Source organism: Gopherus evgoodei, chromosome 2 (assembly GCF_007399415.2).
Source record: "Gopherus evgoodei ecotype Sinaloan lineage chromosome 2, rGopEvg1_v1.p, whole genome shotgun sequence".
Taxonomy (NCBI): domain Eukaryota; kingdom Metazoa; phylum Chordata; order Testudines; family Testudinidae; genus Gopherus; species Gopherus evgoodei.
The window spans coordinates 219,555,493-219,572,886 of NC_044323.1; the positions used below are offsets into that span (position 1 = coordinate 219,555,493).

Consider the following 17,394-nt stretch of genomic DNA (forward strand, 5'->3'; position numbering starts at 1 on the left):
GAGGGGCATTAGGGCTGGGCCAGGGGGTTGGGGTGCAGGCTCCAGCTGGGAATGAAGGGTCTGGGGTGCAAAAGGGGGCTCCAGGCTGGGATTGAGGGGTTCAGAAGGTGGAAGGGGCATCAGGACTGTGGAAGTGGGTTGGGGCAAAAGGAGGGGGTCAGAGATGCAGACTGGAGCTTACCTAAAGCAGCTCCTGGAAGCAGCAGCACGTTCCCTTCCCCCCCCCCCGGCTCCTATGCAGAGGCATGGCCAGGCAGCTCTGAGTGCTGCCCCATCCACAGGCACAGCCCCCGCAGCTCCCATTGGCTGCAATTCAGCCAATGGGAACTATGGAGCTGACTCCTGGGGCGGGGGCAGCAGAGAGCCCCCTGACTGCCCCTACGCATAGGAGCTAGAAGGTGGCGGGGGTGAGGGGGAACATGCCGCTGCTTCCAGGAGCTTCGCAGAGCCATGGCAGACAGGGAGCTTGCCTTAGCCCCACTGCATCACTGGCCAGACCATTAATGGCCTAGTCAGCAGTGCTGACCTGAGCCACCAGCATCCCTTTTTGATGGGGTGTTCCAGTCAAAAAGTCAGACATCTAGCAACCCCAGAGCCCCACAAGGCAGGGCAGAAGCCAAAACTTGAGGGCTTCAGCCCTGGGCAGTGGGGCTCAGGTTACAGGCCCCCTGCCTGGGGCTGAAGTGCTTTGGCTTTGACCCACCCCCACTCAGGTTTTCCCCTCCTCCCCCAAACAATGGGGCTTAGGTGGGCTCAGGTTTCGGTCCCAACTCCTGGGTCATGTATTAATTTTTGTTGTCGAGAGTCACGGTGAAATGAAGTTTGAGAATCCCTGCTCTAAAGGACTGAAAACTAACTGAACACAGTTCAACTATATACACACATGCAATAGATTTCCAAAGGAGTCCACATTCGAAATTTCCAAAGGGGTTTGCAAATGAAAAAAGGTGAGAACCACAGCCCTAAGTGATATTTTAAAAGATTAAACCAAGCCAATGCACTAAATCTCCCAGAAGACTTGGCCAAATTTCTTTTAATAAAAATAATTTTAAAAAGGAGCCATCATTTAAAAAAAAAAGTATTTTTTCTTTTACTCTTGAACTAAAGAATTTGCTGGAGAGATGTTCCTTAGATATTTTATTTTAAAAACGTAATCTTTGTGTACAGGTCAAGAGTGCGAAATTTCAGCCCAGAAGGTCTATTTTGTGCCTTTATCTAGGTACCATTCCCTGTGATATCTGAGCACTTATGAGCACATGAAAATAGCAGTCAGAACAAACTGTTTTGAATCCTTGACCACCATAGCGGAGCATTATCAAGAGCCCACAATAATAGAAGTAGCATATTGATTCAAGAACATACAGTACACACTATTGTATCTGAAGTTGCTACTGAACAAGAGGCTCAAACAACAAGGGTTTTTAGCTTTAAAATTCAGAGATACATTAGTCAGCTCATGTCCACCTCATCTGGAAGATTGTTCTACACTTGAGAATAGGTGTTGCCAAGTTACTTGGACTCCAACTCCAGGAGGGCACTATCATTTTCATAGATGCCCTAAGGTAGAGCGGACTTAAAACAATTTAAAAGCTTTTTCACTAAAGTGTTTCTGGAACATGTTTCTGCCTGTTGGAAAGGAAAATACAGCAAGCACTGGTTAGGGGCAGGCAGCCATCTGCTTTTTCACTCAATTGTCATGATGGAATCAGCAGACCACGAGGGAAAGTATGTATGTGGGGCAGAGGGTGGAAGATTATATTAATTGTGAGCATTGACGTACGTGCAATTCAAACATTAATGGTCTGATTTTTCAGAGCTGCTCAAAGCTTATGGGAAAAAGTCAGGCCACAGGTAAGCTTTCACTAAGTAAAAAAACAGGATGTACTTTGAAACTTCTCCTAACTGAAGGCTTTACCTACCCATTGAACCATCATCTACCTGCACACTGTACAATAGCTTGCCTCACACAGCATGGGTATTTGGATCAAGTATATTCCAAGGGCTCATGTCTTTTTGATCTACTTTAGTTTTTCCGAACTAGTTCTTACCACCTCCTCCAAATACTACAGTCCACCGAAGCACTTTGCAATAGTTTCTTGAAAGAAGACTATCCACAATAAACAATACCACACTCAAACCTCAGGAGGAGTGAATTTCTTAGTATAAAACCATTGTTCAATTTCAAGAATATCCCTGAGTTTGTAAAAGGATGCAATGTGAATTGTTCACTATGTACATAGTCAAACTGTTCTATTTAGTGTGATGTTCTCTCTCGAAACCAAACAACACTATCTTATCATTTAGAACTAGACTAAACACTTCACATGCTGTAGGGAACAATCTTGCATTAACAGGGGAATGGAGTAGATAGAGGTCTTTTCCATCTCTAATTTCTAATTGCTTATTATGATTCTAAACGTCTTTTTAAAAATAGGTTACCTCTGGTGTGGTACCTCATTGAAGACAGGATTTACAATGTAATAAATAAAGCCTGTTCCTCCCAAGCAGCAACATGGCAACCTCAAGCTCAGCCAGATCAGGCATCAAGTAAAGTATCTCCCAGCACAGTTATTTAAGAGACAGTTTAATCAGGGTTCATAAGATATTTTACACAACCCCTACTTTTCATAGGCTTTCCCTCCTTGAAATCATCATCATAATTCAGTCAGTCTGCCTTAAAGCAACCACAAATATTGCATTTATGCTTTGGGTCAAAAGAAATTATTTCCCTCTGAGTCTTAATAACTTAGTGTTGATAGGTCGCTATATCTCCAGAAGAATTCAGAGGGGTGTTCTGAGTTAGGCTCAGCAAACAGCCAAAAAAGACTTCTAAACAGTGGTGCCTTAAGCTGGGCTATCTACCCAGCCAGACTAGTGCCAGGATGTTTGATTTTAAAAACACTAGTATCATTCGTTTTAAATATTTTTTCTGAAGTGATGATTGTTAAATAACTGACGACACTGGGAAATATTTTTATCCAGAAGATGAGTGCAAGCAGACAGCAGCGATAGTGATCTCATCGCTAGAGAGACCAGTCTCTGCAATTGAGAGGGAATGTGGTCCCAGGTCCCTCCTTGGGGATAAAAAACAAACAATAGTAAACTGTCAAAAATTAACAATAGTGCTAGGATGACAGGGGTTCCAATAAATAAGACAACAGTAGGACACTGAATTTTCCTATTTAAAAACAAAAGCTGGATTTGAATGCCAGACACGGAGTTCACCATTTGCTGCCAAAAAGCCATGCAGTTTAACTCTTTAACCAAAGCATAATTTTCCACTTAGTCTTAATAGCATTTTTCTTCCGGCTTCTGAGATTATCCTTAGACTACACCAGTGCCACCAGAAATGTTCAAAACTTGAGAAAATAAGGATAAGCTCTACATGGAGCTTTGACTCATTTAGCAGATAAAGAAGGTAGTATTATAACTCACCAGAAAGATCTAAAGGTAAGTATTTTGTTGTCTATTTATAATCCCTGAATGGGCTGAGACACCATTACCACAGAGACCTGCTCTCGCCTAATACCCTGCAGTGTGAGTAAAGGTCATATAAAGGTATTTTTGCTGTTGGATCCTGGGGTGCAATCCTTTCCCCTTGGAAGTTAATGGCAAAACTCCCACTGACTTCAATGACGCCAGGATTCCATCTCCTGGAGCGTAATTCGGGGGTGGAGGCAGGACTCTCTCATCCAGTTCTTACTGTCTTTGAAACTTGTTCTCCTTGGTCTGACAGAGCCAATTTAGTGAGACCTAAGACAGGATGTAATGCTTATTCATTGGGTATAATGTTTGTTAGTTGTGTCTGCATTTGGTTACCTTGGGTTTTCTATTAATATTTAGCCTGTTAAGACATACTGGCAACATGCATGGTAATAGCAGTCTAAGTACTGTCACTTGTTAAGGTGACAATGGAGCTTTTTAAAAAAAAAATACTGGCAATTGCTATGGCAATAGGCATTTAATAAAAACACAAAACCAACAGCATCTGAAATAAAGATGGTAAATACTCTAAGGACCATTCTGTATTTCAGAGGACTAACCACTTTAGTGGCATTATGATGAATTAGCAAGTGCAAGCTATTTAGAAATTGGAACTAAATATTCCTATCAGCTTGAACTATCTCAGTTTTCATCAGAAGCTATGAATATATATCTTTTAATTTCAGTTTGAGGTGAGATGTCACAACCTAACTACTAACATGTGCAGTTTATATATAACTAGGCAGATTTCTTCTTCCCTCACTCCTCCCCTCCCCAAGGAAACCCCAAAAACCCACTCTCCCTAACCCAAAAGTAGCTTTAATTTAGGTAAATATTTCAGATCTTGATTCTGGACAATAAATGTTTCCGTTTCATATCAGCTGTATTTTTATCATTAACTGTGCTTACAGAGCAAGCAGAACTATTTGGAGAGGACATTCTCCCAGGATGTTCATATCTGCATTCTAAGTTATAGCCAATTCTGGCACAAGAAATGTGACTTCATTCATTCATTTTCACTTTATTCACAGTTTGAAGTCATCAGACATGATGATACTAAAGCTATGTCTATACTGCGCCACAGCACAGATTACAGTGGCATAAACTGCAGATCGCACCTAAGTGTTGTACTTTCAATGCCCTGTGTGGATGCTGTTGGTGCAAACTAAAAATGTACTTAGCTTGCATTGACAGTGTCTTGTCTGAAAGAGGATGCTTTTAGCTCATTCCAGCTGTGTCCAGGGCGGGGGCGGGGGGGGGGGGGGAGTGTTAGACCGCAACACTTTGGTGCACTCTGCAATTTGCATCACCCTGGTTCTCCTCACAGCGTAGACAGTCCCTGACAACGGAGTAGTGAAGTTCTTGGACTCAAACAATTTAATAATTTCATTTTTCCTAAGACCTAAATCACAAAAGAGATGAGAAGACAACATTACAATAATCTCCACATCGCTAGAAAGCGTCAAGAAAGCAACTGTTCAAAGACAAGAAAAATGAAGTCTTACGAACACTGATGTATGAAAAAAAATTTCCAGCTCCTCAATCCCTCTTCCTACTCCTCCTCCTACCTCCCCCCCCAAAGAGAGTTTACTTTTAACAAAAATTAACAAAGGGAAAAGCAGCCAACATTTTAAACCTAGGGCACCTGAATATAGGCACCTAACTAAAAGTGGCTTGAATTCCAAAGGGGGCAGAGCACATGCAGCTCCCCATTGACTACAATGGGATTTGTGGATACTCAGCACTGTCTTTAGATCAGGCCAGTAAGGGCAGCAGTACCGCAACCCCCCTCCCAACTCCTTTTTTAGTCAGGACCTCTACAATTACAACACAGTGAAATTTCAAATTTAAATAGCTGAAATCCTGAAATTTACAATTTTTTTTTAATCCTATGACTGTGAAATTGACCAAAATGGACTGTGAATTTGGAAGTCAAAAAAGATCACATCAACAATGATGGCAAGTCAACAAAGATGAAGAAGCAGCATACACCACATAAGCCTGGGAGAGAATTCTGAGATTTATCAAAAGACATACTACATCTGGAATTGCTTCCAGCAACCTGACAATCTTAAGCACAACTGTCGGAGGCCATCTTAGCTGCTTCAAGTCACAGAAAGTGACTACAATACAAGTTACATTAACATAGCAGCTTTCACATAAATATTGCAGCGCCATGTGATGCAACACTATAAAACTAATCAGCAGTTAAGGTGGAAAATCTTTTCTTCACCCTACTTCTGACCATCAGGACTTGAGCACTACAAAGCAATATAGGAAAGATACTGCATAATCAAGGGGCAGAGTTACAAAAAGCTCTGGCTCCTATCACCTAAGGATTATAATAAGGACAGGTAAGCAATAGGCTGATTGCAGTGTGGATGAGCAGATGATGAGATATTACTTAAGCATGTTGGCCCAGTCTCAAAGCCATAAAAAGGACAACTTTTAAGTCAAATGCAAAACTTGGTACACAAATTATTTTATCAAGTCATACAACCCTCCATGTCACTTCATAGATGACAGGTTGAAAGTACCATAACTGCTGCAACAGGCACCCAAACACGAGCTGTCTTCCTATACATCAAGGGAAAAAACAATCACTCCTACATTTGTATTGGGCCAAGAAGAAGCCATTGCTTTTGTACCTCTTGAACTGCTCTCTCTGGACTGATCCCTCTCACCCAAGTTCTACTTCCTGAACTCTCTGTCTGTGACTGGCATAATAATACTTTTATGACCTCTAGTTGCTGGTCTCTGAAAATCTATGATTATTTCCATGACACTCCAAACCTTCAAGGAAAAGCAATACCAAATATCATTCCCAACTTCTCATCTCATGTAGCAGCATGTTGCTCTGCTAGCCATTCTGTCAGGGGCATAACCTCTAATTTCCAGATTTTAATAGAAAATAATATGCTGACCTAGAGACTGTAGGTTAGCATACAAGTAAATAGTAATAAAAAGTTCCTTTTCTTTGAGATTCACAGACTTCTCATGTTGTGTTTTTTAAAAAACAAAAACAAAAGAGTCTGTTGCTCTTTCAATCAACATTAACATGATGAACATTTATGGCTTAGACTACCTGGTTTATTTAATATTCCTTTTACTTCAGCCTTGATGTAGGTTCTACAACATGTAATCACAGGATTGAGCCTTAGGTGTTGCAAATGTCTTCCTGTATTTTAATCAGGTATTATTTTACTCTCAAAGACTCCCAACTGACATTGGGGAAGCTCAGTGAGTCCAAACTCATGCACACAAAGGAGCACGATCCAATTTGTTTAAACCAGTAGACTACAGAAAGAAAATAGTGAAAAAGCAAAAACTTTACTGTAACATCTAATAAGCAGAGATGTCTGATCTAAGAGTGCAAAACGAATGCAGTTTTAGTATGTTGTAGCGTTCTGCAGTTCTCCGGACCCTCAGAATCTTACTTTTATGGGGGTAACATTTTTCCAAGCTAGAAACACTTGGAGCTAATCCTTAACCTTATAAACATCTCCTGACTTCTGTATTTTCCACAGTTCACAATGAATTACTTGCACCCCAATAAATGAAGCAGACCCAGACCCACATGCAGTTCCTGCCAGAAAGCATTCAAGATTTTTTTTGCAAACCAAGGCTAACTGAAACAGAGGGATTTCACACACCCCTGTCACAATCCAGCCCTGGCAGAGGTTTGTGGCCCCAGAGATGAGAGCAGGCCGCAAGGAAACGTGCTGGGACCCAAGTCCTAAGAGGACCCCCGGACTTGCGAAGATGGAACAGCTGGAGAAGCGCTGGTCCAAAGGACGGCGGGCTACGAGTAGGTTCTGTCCGCAGCTCTGCCCGTGGCAAGCTGGGGGTCCCCGGGCAAGTGACCGCGCCTGTGCCCCAGGTCGGGCAGCCCCCGGGCTGTGCAGGGGGCCGCGCCGCGCGCTCCGGGGAGTCTCCCCCTGCCTTGCAGACGCGGGATGCGCAGGAGAAACCATTCCCGGCCGAAGAGTCTGCAGAAGTTAATAGGCGGCTGCTGTTCCCAGCCCTGCCCCCCCGGCCCGGGGCTTTACTCACCGCTGTCCAGCCGCACGAGCTGGGGCAGCCGGTAGGTGCTAACCAGCTGGTCCAAGGGGACGGACAGTGCGCTCCACTTCACATCCTTGAGACAGGATCCCAGCGAGGGGCCCGGGTCCATCTTTTCTTCCGCCTCCGGGCCCGGGGAGGGGGAGTCAGGCTGGCAGGCAGCTGCGGCTCCTGCGCGCCGGGGTGCTGCAGCCAACAGGACGGAGCTCGCCTTGCTCAGCGGCAGCTGCTGCTGCTGCTGCTGCCACCGCCGCCTCCACCTCCGCTTCCCCAGGACATGCTAGGCTTGGCGAAGCGCAAGGTGACACCCGCCCAGCGGCTGCGGCTGCTCCTCCAGCCCCCCGGGGCTGCTCCCCGCTCGGCTCGCAACTGCGACTGGCCCAGGAAACGCCATCCCAGCATTGACTAATCAACAGGGTGCGAGAGACGCCTGCGCAGCTGCTGCTCCTCCCCGCTCCCAAAAGGAAAGTGCCGGGCTGGCTGGCTGGCTCCCTTCTGCTTTCCCTGAACGGGGGAGGCTCTGGCACTGCAAAGTCTGTCCCGCTCGCTCCCCCCTCTGACCGCTCCGGCAACCTGCAGCCGCTGCGCAGAGTCCCTAGCAAGCAGCCCCCGGGCTGCGGGAGGGCCAGGGCTTGGCGGGCGCAGCTCCTGCGAGACATGAATAGAGCAGGGCGTACATTTGCCTTACAGTACTGCCCAGGGGTCAATGCCCAGCTAGGCCACTGAGTTGCTTTGACGCGCTCTGCATCTCCCGTTCCCAGCTGTGAAATGGGATAACCGCTGTAAAGCTCTTAGAGAGCCCTGGGTCAGGAGTAATACCTACTGTTTACACAGCAGCAGGAGCCGTTGTGGCCCTAACTGCCAAATAAAGGGTTGCTGTCCCACGCAGTTACATAGTTCTTCCCAGTGGGCTAAAGTGGTTTGCCTTATTGATCACTGCTTGAGCACCTAAACTCCGCCTCTGAGTCTGCTCCAGGCTTTGAGGTTTGTTTGCATAACCTGTATTTCATCAGCCATGTGCAAACATCTATATCTAATCTCTAGAGATGGTACTTTATAAAATGTTAAACCATAAACTTCAAAAAAGACACGCTACAAAAACCCTCCAAACTTATGATTCTCCTGTAGAACAGTGAAGTCTTAAAGGACACTTTGTCTTCTTTTACACCAGTTAACAGTAAAATGTGCAAATGGATTTGCATAATTTCAAAAGCAAATTCCACATCTGGAAGGATAATGCTTCTAATTTTACAAAGTGTTTGAGCTTTAAAAATTGTTCCGAGTGCTATCCGGCAGTGAGTTCCCAGAATTTTTGTTAGCAAAACCTCTTAAGCAGCAAAAAGAACACAGAATGACACAAGTAAAGTATATACAATATGTAATTTCCTTTAACATAAATTGTGTGTATTTAAAGCAAAACAACTCTCTGGGCTCTCTTCTTTTCACAGATATGAGGTTTCCATGTGTTATTTCCCTGTGCATGGAGGGAAGAGAACAGATCCCTTTGAATATACTTTTGTGTTTAAACTAAGTATTATTTTTTATTATTATTTGTATTACTGTAGTGACTAAGAGCCCTAGTCAGGGACCAGGACCCCTTTGTGCTACATGCTGTACAAACACAGGTAGACAAATATTCAGCAATTTTACTCCTCTTATCACAGCAATTTGGATTTATAGGAGTTTGCATTAAATCTCTTCACCATTTAATTCAGTGTTGGAGATTTTGCCAATTCACATCACATTAGGAAAGACATCCAATTAAACCATAGATCAGTTTTTCAGTTTTCACTTGTGATAATGTTTGCATATTTAGGGCGTAAAGATAATTAGATCAGGAATTTTGATTTATGATTATTACATATGGGAATAGTAAACATATGTTTGGTTATCATGGCATGAAATATCTGTTCAATTATGTTTTTAAACCAACCATTAGACTTCTTTTCAGAAGGGATTTTGTTATGAAGTCTTTATTTTGGAGAACCCGTATTTTATGTAACATTGTGATTCTTTACAATGAGTGTAGGATGCACAGATTGCTAGGCAATGGAGAACTGTTTTAAATCCATAAATAACTCAATGGAGGAACTAACTCTAAGCCATTATATTGTATTGTGATGAGTTTACTGTGTTCACTTTGTTGTCAGAACTCTGATTTTATTAATTAGGTTGGGTGGATTGCATTACAATTGACCCAGACTATGGCTGATCCTTCTGCTAGTGCACAAAAAAGGTAATATGGCAAGGAGCCTTCTCCCTCCTTGTAGCCCTTCAAACATCCCACAAAGGGGCCAGATTTGCAATCTCTGCTAGTGCCCCCTGGACAGCAAGCAAACTCAAATGGGTGGGGAGGAGGAAGGACCATCCATAGATTTACCCCCTCCACTTGCTCTGAACAGCAAGATGTGTCAGCTGCAGAAGGAAGTACAAACTGCACAATCCTAAAAGCAGCAGTTTTGAGACCTACTGTGCTACAGACAAACCTAGGTTAAATTGTTTGCTTCCCATAGGACAGTGCGGTTTGAGCCTGTGCCTCAATTGTTCGATCTGACTCAGTTTCTTCAGAGCTCTGATGGTGGAAAACCTTCTTTCTTTGTTCTCAATTATGGTACTTTCAGGTGTTACTTGTAACAATAGTAAGCATGAAAATATATTCAGACACAAGTGTGATTTTTAATTTGTGTCCCCTTAATAAATTAATGTTTGAAAAGTGCTTGGAAATCCTTGTGAAAAGAACTGTTGAAATGGAAAGTGATGTTATATTAGCTAAAAACATTATTCTAACTTGGAAAGCAAAAGAATGGTTTGAACTTGCCACTGGTGTAACAAACTCAGTGAATGTAACCTATAAAATATAAATTATTATAAAATAATTCACAAGACCATGGTTAAGACACTCTGTTCACTGGGCCCCGAAGCACCTTTCTAGCAAAAACTGTTTTTAAACTTGGCGCTGGCTAACATGTTTGAATTCCAGTGTAGATTTGCCTCAGAATATGGTTTAAAGCTTGCCTCCCTCAAACCTCATGCAAGTCATGTGTTGCTGTACTGGGAGAAATGTGTCTTTCTGCCTCACCTGGAGATAGTTATTGCTAATTTCTCTGAAGATTTTGAGCAAACACAAAGCAGAAAGCTATATTCAGATCCTCTTTATTTACATAGGTGTGCTTCAGACAAATTTTTAATGTCAGACATTTCCAAATTCCATTTTCTCTCCCACTAGTGGATTTGCCTATCTTCTACCTCCTGAAATCCTAATCTATTGTTATTGCTCAATTTTCACAGGATGTACGTTTGATTTTTTAGAAGGCGACACCTACATACTGACTAAAATTGGTTTATCTAGTGCTGGGCAAATAGACATCCTGGATTCAAAAATTCAGTCAGTTTTAAAAATCTCTATGTTGCACTTCAAGGGGGTCATGGAACATGGCAGAGTGAACTCCCAAGTGTGCTGAGGCTATCTACCAGCATCCACCCCCGTCTACTGCTGGACGCCATCCTTTTCCCCTCCAGAAACCAAAAACTGTATACCTGAACCTGTGCTGGTACCCATGAGATCAGCTCAAGTAGCAATGGCAAGCTCCTCTTCGATCTGCAAATCCCAAAGAAGTGAGACACCCCCCACACCCCATCCCATCCCAGATGTCCACCACTAAGGACAGTGAGAATGTGCTGACTCAAAAAGTGACTGCAGACACTTTGGCAATTAAAGCTACAGTCACCAGTAAAAGGGCTGCCCAAATTGAGATATACTTCAGGGATATAAAATTAATTAACTTAATAAACTAAATTGACTGAGCTGGAAGGCAGATTATACAGAAACAATCTTATAATCACAGGAGTCCCTTAGGGAGAACGAGGGAAACTTCTGGAATTTATCCCCAGACTTGAAACAGAAATTCTCAATCTGCCTGCAGACTTTATACTTTACAATAGCACCTCAGAGTTACAAACTGATCATTCAACCACACACCTTATTTGGAACTGGAAGTATGCAATCATGCAGCAGCAGAGACAAACAAAAAATCAAATACAAAATACAGTACAGTATTGTGTTAAAGGTAAACAGCTAAAAAAATAAAGGGAAAGCAGCATTTTTCTTCTGCATAGTACAGTATCAAAGCTGTATTTAGTCAATGTTCAGTTGTAAACTTTTGAAAGAACAACCATAATGTTTTGTTCAGAATTATGAACATTTCAGAGTTACAAACAACCTGCATTCCTCAGGTGTTCATAACTCTGATATTCTACTGTATACTGAAAGAGCCCACAGGTCTCTGGCCTGCCCCTGAGGCTAACCTCAGAGCCCTGATAATCAGATTTCTCAGGTTCACAACCAAAGAATCTGTCCTAGGCTTGGTAACAGAAAAAGAAAGCTTGGCTGGGACAATCCCCCATCTAAAATTACCATTTTTCAGAATTTTGCAAGGGAAGTTGTGGAGCAGAGGGCAGCTTTTGTCAGGTCAAGGGCACTGGTAAAACAAAAAGGCCTATATGAGGTTTCCTGCATTGTTTCATGTAATAGCTGGAAATGTGACCCGTTCATTCCGAAAACCTCAGGAGCCAGAGAGCTTCATAAATAACTTAGAAATGACTTTTGGTGTGTTTTGTTCCTGGTTACACCAACTGCTGGTGTTTTGTTTGCCTTGGCATTCTTGCAGGCCTAACTTACTCCCATTATATTGACAGCTCACCACCTTTGCTCATAGCTGGATGTGGTGAAGTGGGACCCATATATAGGTTGTGTGTTTTCTACAGGGCGTTTTGAATTATGACAATATGGCACGGACATGCATGGACTGTCCTACTGATGAATATGTAATGCTATGTATGAATATGTAATGTAACACCCTGCTAACTGTGAATTGTGTCTGTGATTGCTTTAATGAGCTGTCTGATGCTGAGGAAGTAGAAACATAAAACATGGCCCCCTCACTCCCCAATCCCACATTGGTGAACTACAACAAATTCATTCTGAACCCTTTCTTAGCAAGCATCAGGTGGCTCGATGCAGGCGGGGCTGGCTCCAGGGATTTTGCTGCCCCAAGCGGGAGAGGGTGTGGGGGGGAAACAGCCATGATCAGCAGCACTTCCTGAGGGACCCGCTGCCAAATTGCCACCGAAGACCTGGACGTGCCGCCCCTTCCCATTGGTCACCCCAAGCACCTGCTTGCTGCACTGGTGCCTGGAGCCGGCCCTGGATGCAGGGAAGGCCAGCCTCTCTTGAGGTAGGCAGGCAGGAGTGAGTCAGGGTATTTGCACATTGTTGAGAATCCTGAGAACAGAAGGTGGTCTCCTCTGATTTGGACCGTGCCATGCCATTGCTGGTGGATACCTGCAGCATGGACCTAGAGACACTAGTAAGGGAAGCTACCTACAATCATGCTAGCTGCAAGACTGTGTGTCTGGGGACACTTGTTTAGCTGCTTGCACTTAAGGTTGGGGTAACAGTTATTGGATTGTTTAGTGGTTGTAAATGGTTTGAAATATAGGGAATGGCAACTCCAGCCTATTACTGGAAAATTACCACCACAAGGGAACTCTGACTACAAGAATCTGCTGCTTGTAATTAAACACAGAGTCCCTTATCCAAAACCCTTCTGAGCCTATGCGTCCTACACAATCTCAGAGATGGCTATAACCACCTTTGGGAAACTTGCTACATTATGGACTTCAAATATTCCCCATACATCCCCTTTGTTGGGGATATTTCCCATGTGGGGTTGTTATTTATAACAATTTTTGGACCCCTAAGAGTAGTGAAAGGCTACCTACACCTGTCCCCCCTGGAGTATGAAAAGGGTTTAGCTATGCATAGTTAGAGATGTCTTTCAACATGCATTGCCAAGTACATGAATGTTCATACATTCCTGTAAATTATTTTATTTTTTCCTTTTTGTTATATTCTATTTGGTTCTTGTGTGTCCTGTTCCCATTATCTTGCCCAACCCATCTTTCTTCCCCTTTCCTCTTTCCTGATCTTCATAGTCAGAAAAATGACATGACTGATTTACAGCAAGCCTCACTAGGTGGCTGCATCTAATGTTGATGCCTTCTCCCAAGTCTCCTGCACCTACCTTATTTGGTAGCAATCTGACAAGTGCCGAGCATCTGGCAAGGTAATCCAAAATCTGTGTCCCTGCTCTCATGGGATTGCATGAAGGGAGCAGGATGGGATGCAATAGAGCAAATGACACAAATATTCAATTCCCCTCATTTGTAAGATCACATATGAGAAAAATGTTGGTCATGAATTTCAATTTTATTTCCTGGAATGTAAAGAGACTCAACACTCCAATTAAAATAAAACAAGTGTACTTATTATTAAAGAGAACAAAGGCAGATGTAGTGCTTTTGCTGGAGACACAGTTGACCACAGATAGGACTGTTAATGTAGAACATGACTGGGTAGAAGAAACAGTGTCTTGCTGCTTGTCATTCACATCTAGAGGGGTAGCCATAATCTTCTATAAAGCACTGGCAGTAACATTCTCTGAGTCAATTTCAGATAATCAGGGCAGATTTTTAATCCTGAAAGTAAACACAAATGTATCTGAACTAATCATTGTAATATGTATGGACCTAACATTCGATCTCGAAACCTTCATAGGCTTTACTAAATTACATGGAGAACCTAATATCCCTATTGTAATTTCTGGGGATTTTAATGAAGTGCTTGATCCTTTTGTGGCTAAAACTTGTCTGTGGGGCCATAAACAAATGAAATGGGCCTGAAATTGTGCATTAAAGTTCTGGGTCTATGTGATATCTGGTAGTTCTGGTGCTTTGAAAGAGAATACTTTTCTTATCTTCTTAGTAAAATTAATCTGAATGATAGCCTGGCTCCACCTCAGGATTCTAACCTTTGCTCATACAAGGTGCCATAGAGCAGGATTTCTCAATCTATAGATCAGGACCCAAAATCAATTTGACAGAATGTTTCAAAGGGTCGCATGGCAGCTCCTGTCCCACGGGGCTGGTTGGACTTACTTTCCTGCTCCAGGCACTGCAACTTCTAGGGTCCCAGTGCCACTCAGGTTTGGTCCAGTCATCTTGATGACAGGAGTCCGAGTAGGCCAAATTTGAGTGAGTGGCACTGCAACCCCACAAGTCGGGTCACAACTCCACTACCACAAATTTGGTCCAGTCAGGAGGGCGGGACCAAACCTGACTGGCACTGCAATCCTGGAGGTTGCAATTCTTGCAGCAGAGAGCCAAGTCCAGTCAGCCCAACAGCACAGGAGCTACAGGAGCCACCACTGTGGGGTGAGTGCCAAGCAAGGTGCAATCAAAATCACGACAGGGTCTCTGCCCCAAGACTGTTTCCTGGGTTGCAACAATAAACATTTATAAATGAACCCTGAGCCCATAAAAGTTGAGAACCACTGTGTCATAAACAGATGGTTAAGGGTTAATGTCTCTTTTACCTGTAAAGGGTTAAGAAGCTCAGTAAACCTGGCTGATACCTGACCAGAGGACCAATAGGGGGACAAGATACTTTCAAATCTTGGTGGAGGGAAGTCTTTGTTTGTGCTTTTTGTTTTGTTCGTTGTTTGCTCTTGGGACTAAGAGGGACCAGACATACACCCAGGCTCTCTAAATCTTTCTGAATCAGTCTTTTATGTTTCAAAATTGTAAGTAATAGCCAGGCAAGGCGGATTAGTCTTGTTTTTGTTTTCTCAACTTGTAAATGTTTCTTTTTGCTGGAAGGATTTTTACCTCTCGTTGCTGTAACTTTGAATCTAAGGCTGGGGGGGGGATCCCCCTCTGGTCTATATGAATCTGAGTACCCTGTAAAACATTTTCCATCCTGATTTTACAGAGCTAATTTTTACTTTTTTCTTTCTTTAATTAAAATCTTTCTTTTTAAGAACCAGATTGATTTTTCCTTGTTTTAAGATCCAAGGGATTGGGTCTAAACTCACCAGGGATTGGTGGGGGGGGAGGAGGGGGGATGGTTAATTCCTCCTTGTTTTAAGATCCAAGGAGTTTGGATCTGTGTGAAGCCTCTCAAGGCAACCCAGGGAAGGGAAAGTCTGGGGGAAAGGAGGGGGGATGGTTAATTTCTCCTTGTTTTAAGATCCAAGGGGTTTGGATCTGTGTTCCCCAGGGAAGGTTTTGGGGGAATAGAAAGTGTGCCAGACACTAAATTCTGGCTGGTGGCAGTGTACCAGATCTAAGCTAGTAATTAAGCTTAGAAGTGTTCATGCAGGTCCCCACTTTTTGTACTCTAAAGTTCAAACTGGGGAAAAACCTTGACACACTGCCATAGAGGGCTCTTTGGGAATAATGTGGGCACACCTTGCCTTCTTCCATGTTGTCCTTTATGCTTTGAACAACCTAAGACAGTGTCTAACACCTTCTCCATTCAAATCCCTCCTTAAAACTAATTTATTCCACAAACCCCACCAATGCTAATTTGCATCAATGATACTGTCACTCACCCAACCTCTGAAGGAAAACATAATTTAAAAGCAAATAAAGATATACTCCAAAATATCGTCCTTTGAGTCACTGAGTAATTCTTGTGCCAGTTCTATGATTTCTGTTTAGATGACAATCCCAGCAGGACCATGTCTTCCTTTTTGTCTTGTTATATCTAATAACAGTGCAAAGAATAAAGTGCGTCCAATGAAGAGGTTTGAATTGCCCCTGGTCTTTGGATGGTATTGGAGTTGGAAGACTTGAGTATGGGAGCCTTCTTCCCTGGGTGCATCATTTATTTGTACATGGTCCTGAAACAATCATAGTATCTGTGATAATCCGGGGAATCAGTTCAGGTACAACTTTCATAAAATTAACCAGAATTTGTAATTGCTATATCATTGAATGAATGCATCAATGTGTAGTGAGGCAACTATGGGCTGACAGGGTCCCTAACATGTTTCACCCATCCTATCAAGAAGCAACAGAACAAAAGAAATCATTAATCTTAACATCTGGATTCTGGCTGAACAATGGATATGCTAAGGAGGGTGTCTGAGCTGGAAAACCTGTTCAGTCAAGTTTATCTGGGAGGGGAGTGGAGAATGTAAAATCCCCAAGCAGGAGAAAAAAGTGACAGAGCAGGTTAAAAAGACTAATGAGGCTTGAGACAAAAGAAAGAAACAAAGGGGTCCAGTTTTGTAGCAGAGGGGACCTTTTCCTTCCAAAAGAAGCTGGGCTGGCTAGAGGAGGTGAGAAGAGACAGCATAGTGAGTGAGAATGACTGACTCCATGAGCAAGAAGCCATGTACAGGAAGGATGATCCTGGACATCCCAGAGAACTCTCTCCAAATCCCAAAGAATGTTCAATGGTGGTGAGGAAACTGTGGTAGAAAAACGCATACATCTGTTTTATTGTTTTGATCAGACAAACTTCTTTTCTTTTGTGCTATCTAAAATAAAGAGCTGTTGTGTTAGAAATCTTTCCAAAGTCTATGTGTTATGTGCTTCAACTATCATGTGCCTGGAGAGGTAAAGTGTAAAGCAAAGTATTTACAGATTGGAGCTCTGGGAACAAATGTGCTTAAGCTACAGGGGTGTCTTGTGGGGAACAGCACTGGTCCTGGGCACTTAGGACAGCTGAACCTCAAAGTTCCTTTTCTAACAGAGGTCAAAGAAACCACGTTGCATCCTTCTCAGACCAAGCGAAGCATAAAAACACAAGGGTCCATCATGGTGGGACCCAAGCAGAGCAGCCTAGTGAGTGTCCAGCAGGGGGAGCTTACCAGGGCTGCAACACTACTTACCTAAAAGGACGGATTGCTCCATCCTATCAGCAAATGAAAAAAATCATCCCGAAGAAGCAGAAAGAATGCACACCCCTTTCATACCATAGTGTTGAGCTGGCCAGTAACCCAG

The 17,394-nt window shown here is 43.1% G+C and overlaps 1 protein-coding gene across 2 annotated transcripts in view; it reads right to left on the reverse strand.

Moving 5' to 3' along the window:
- GAREM1 (GRB2 associated regulator of MAPK1 subtype 1) overlaps nt 1-7,931 on the reverse strand; it is a 152,424-nt gene extending 144,493 nt beyond the window's left edge. For both annotated transcript variants that reach the window (XM_030552994.1, XM_030552993.1), the window contains exon 1: nt 7,537-7,931. In XM_030552994.1, coding sequence (XP_030408854.1) covers nt 7,537-7,657 — 121 coding nt within the window. In that variant the 5' untranslated portion in view covers nt 7,658-7,931. The remainder of the gene's footprint in view (nt 1-7,536) is intronic.
- Nucleotides 7,932-17,394: the final 9,463 nt, after the last annotated feature.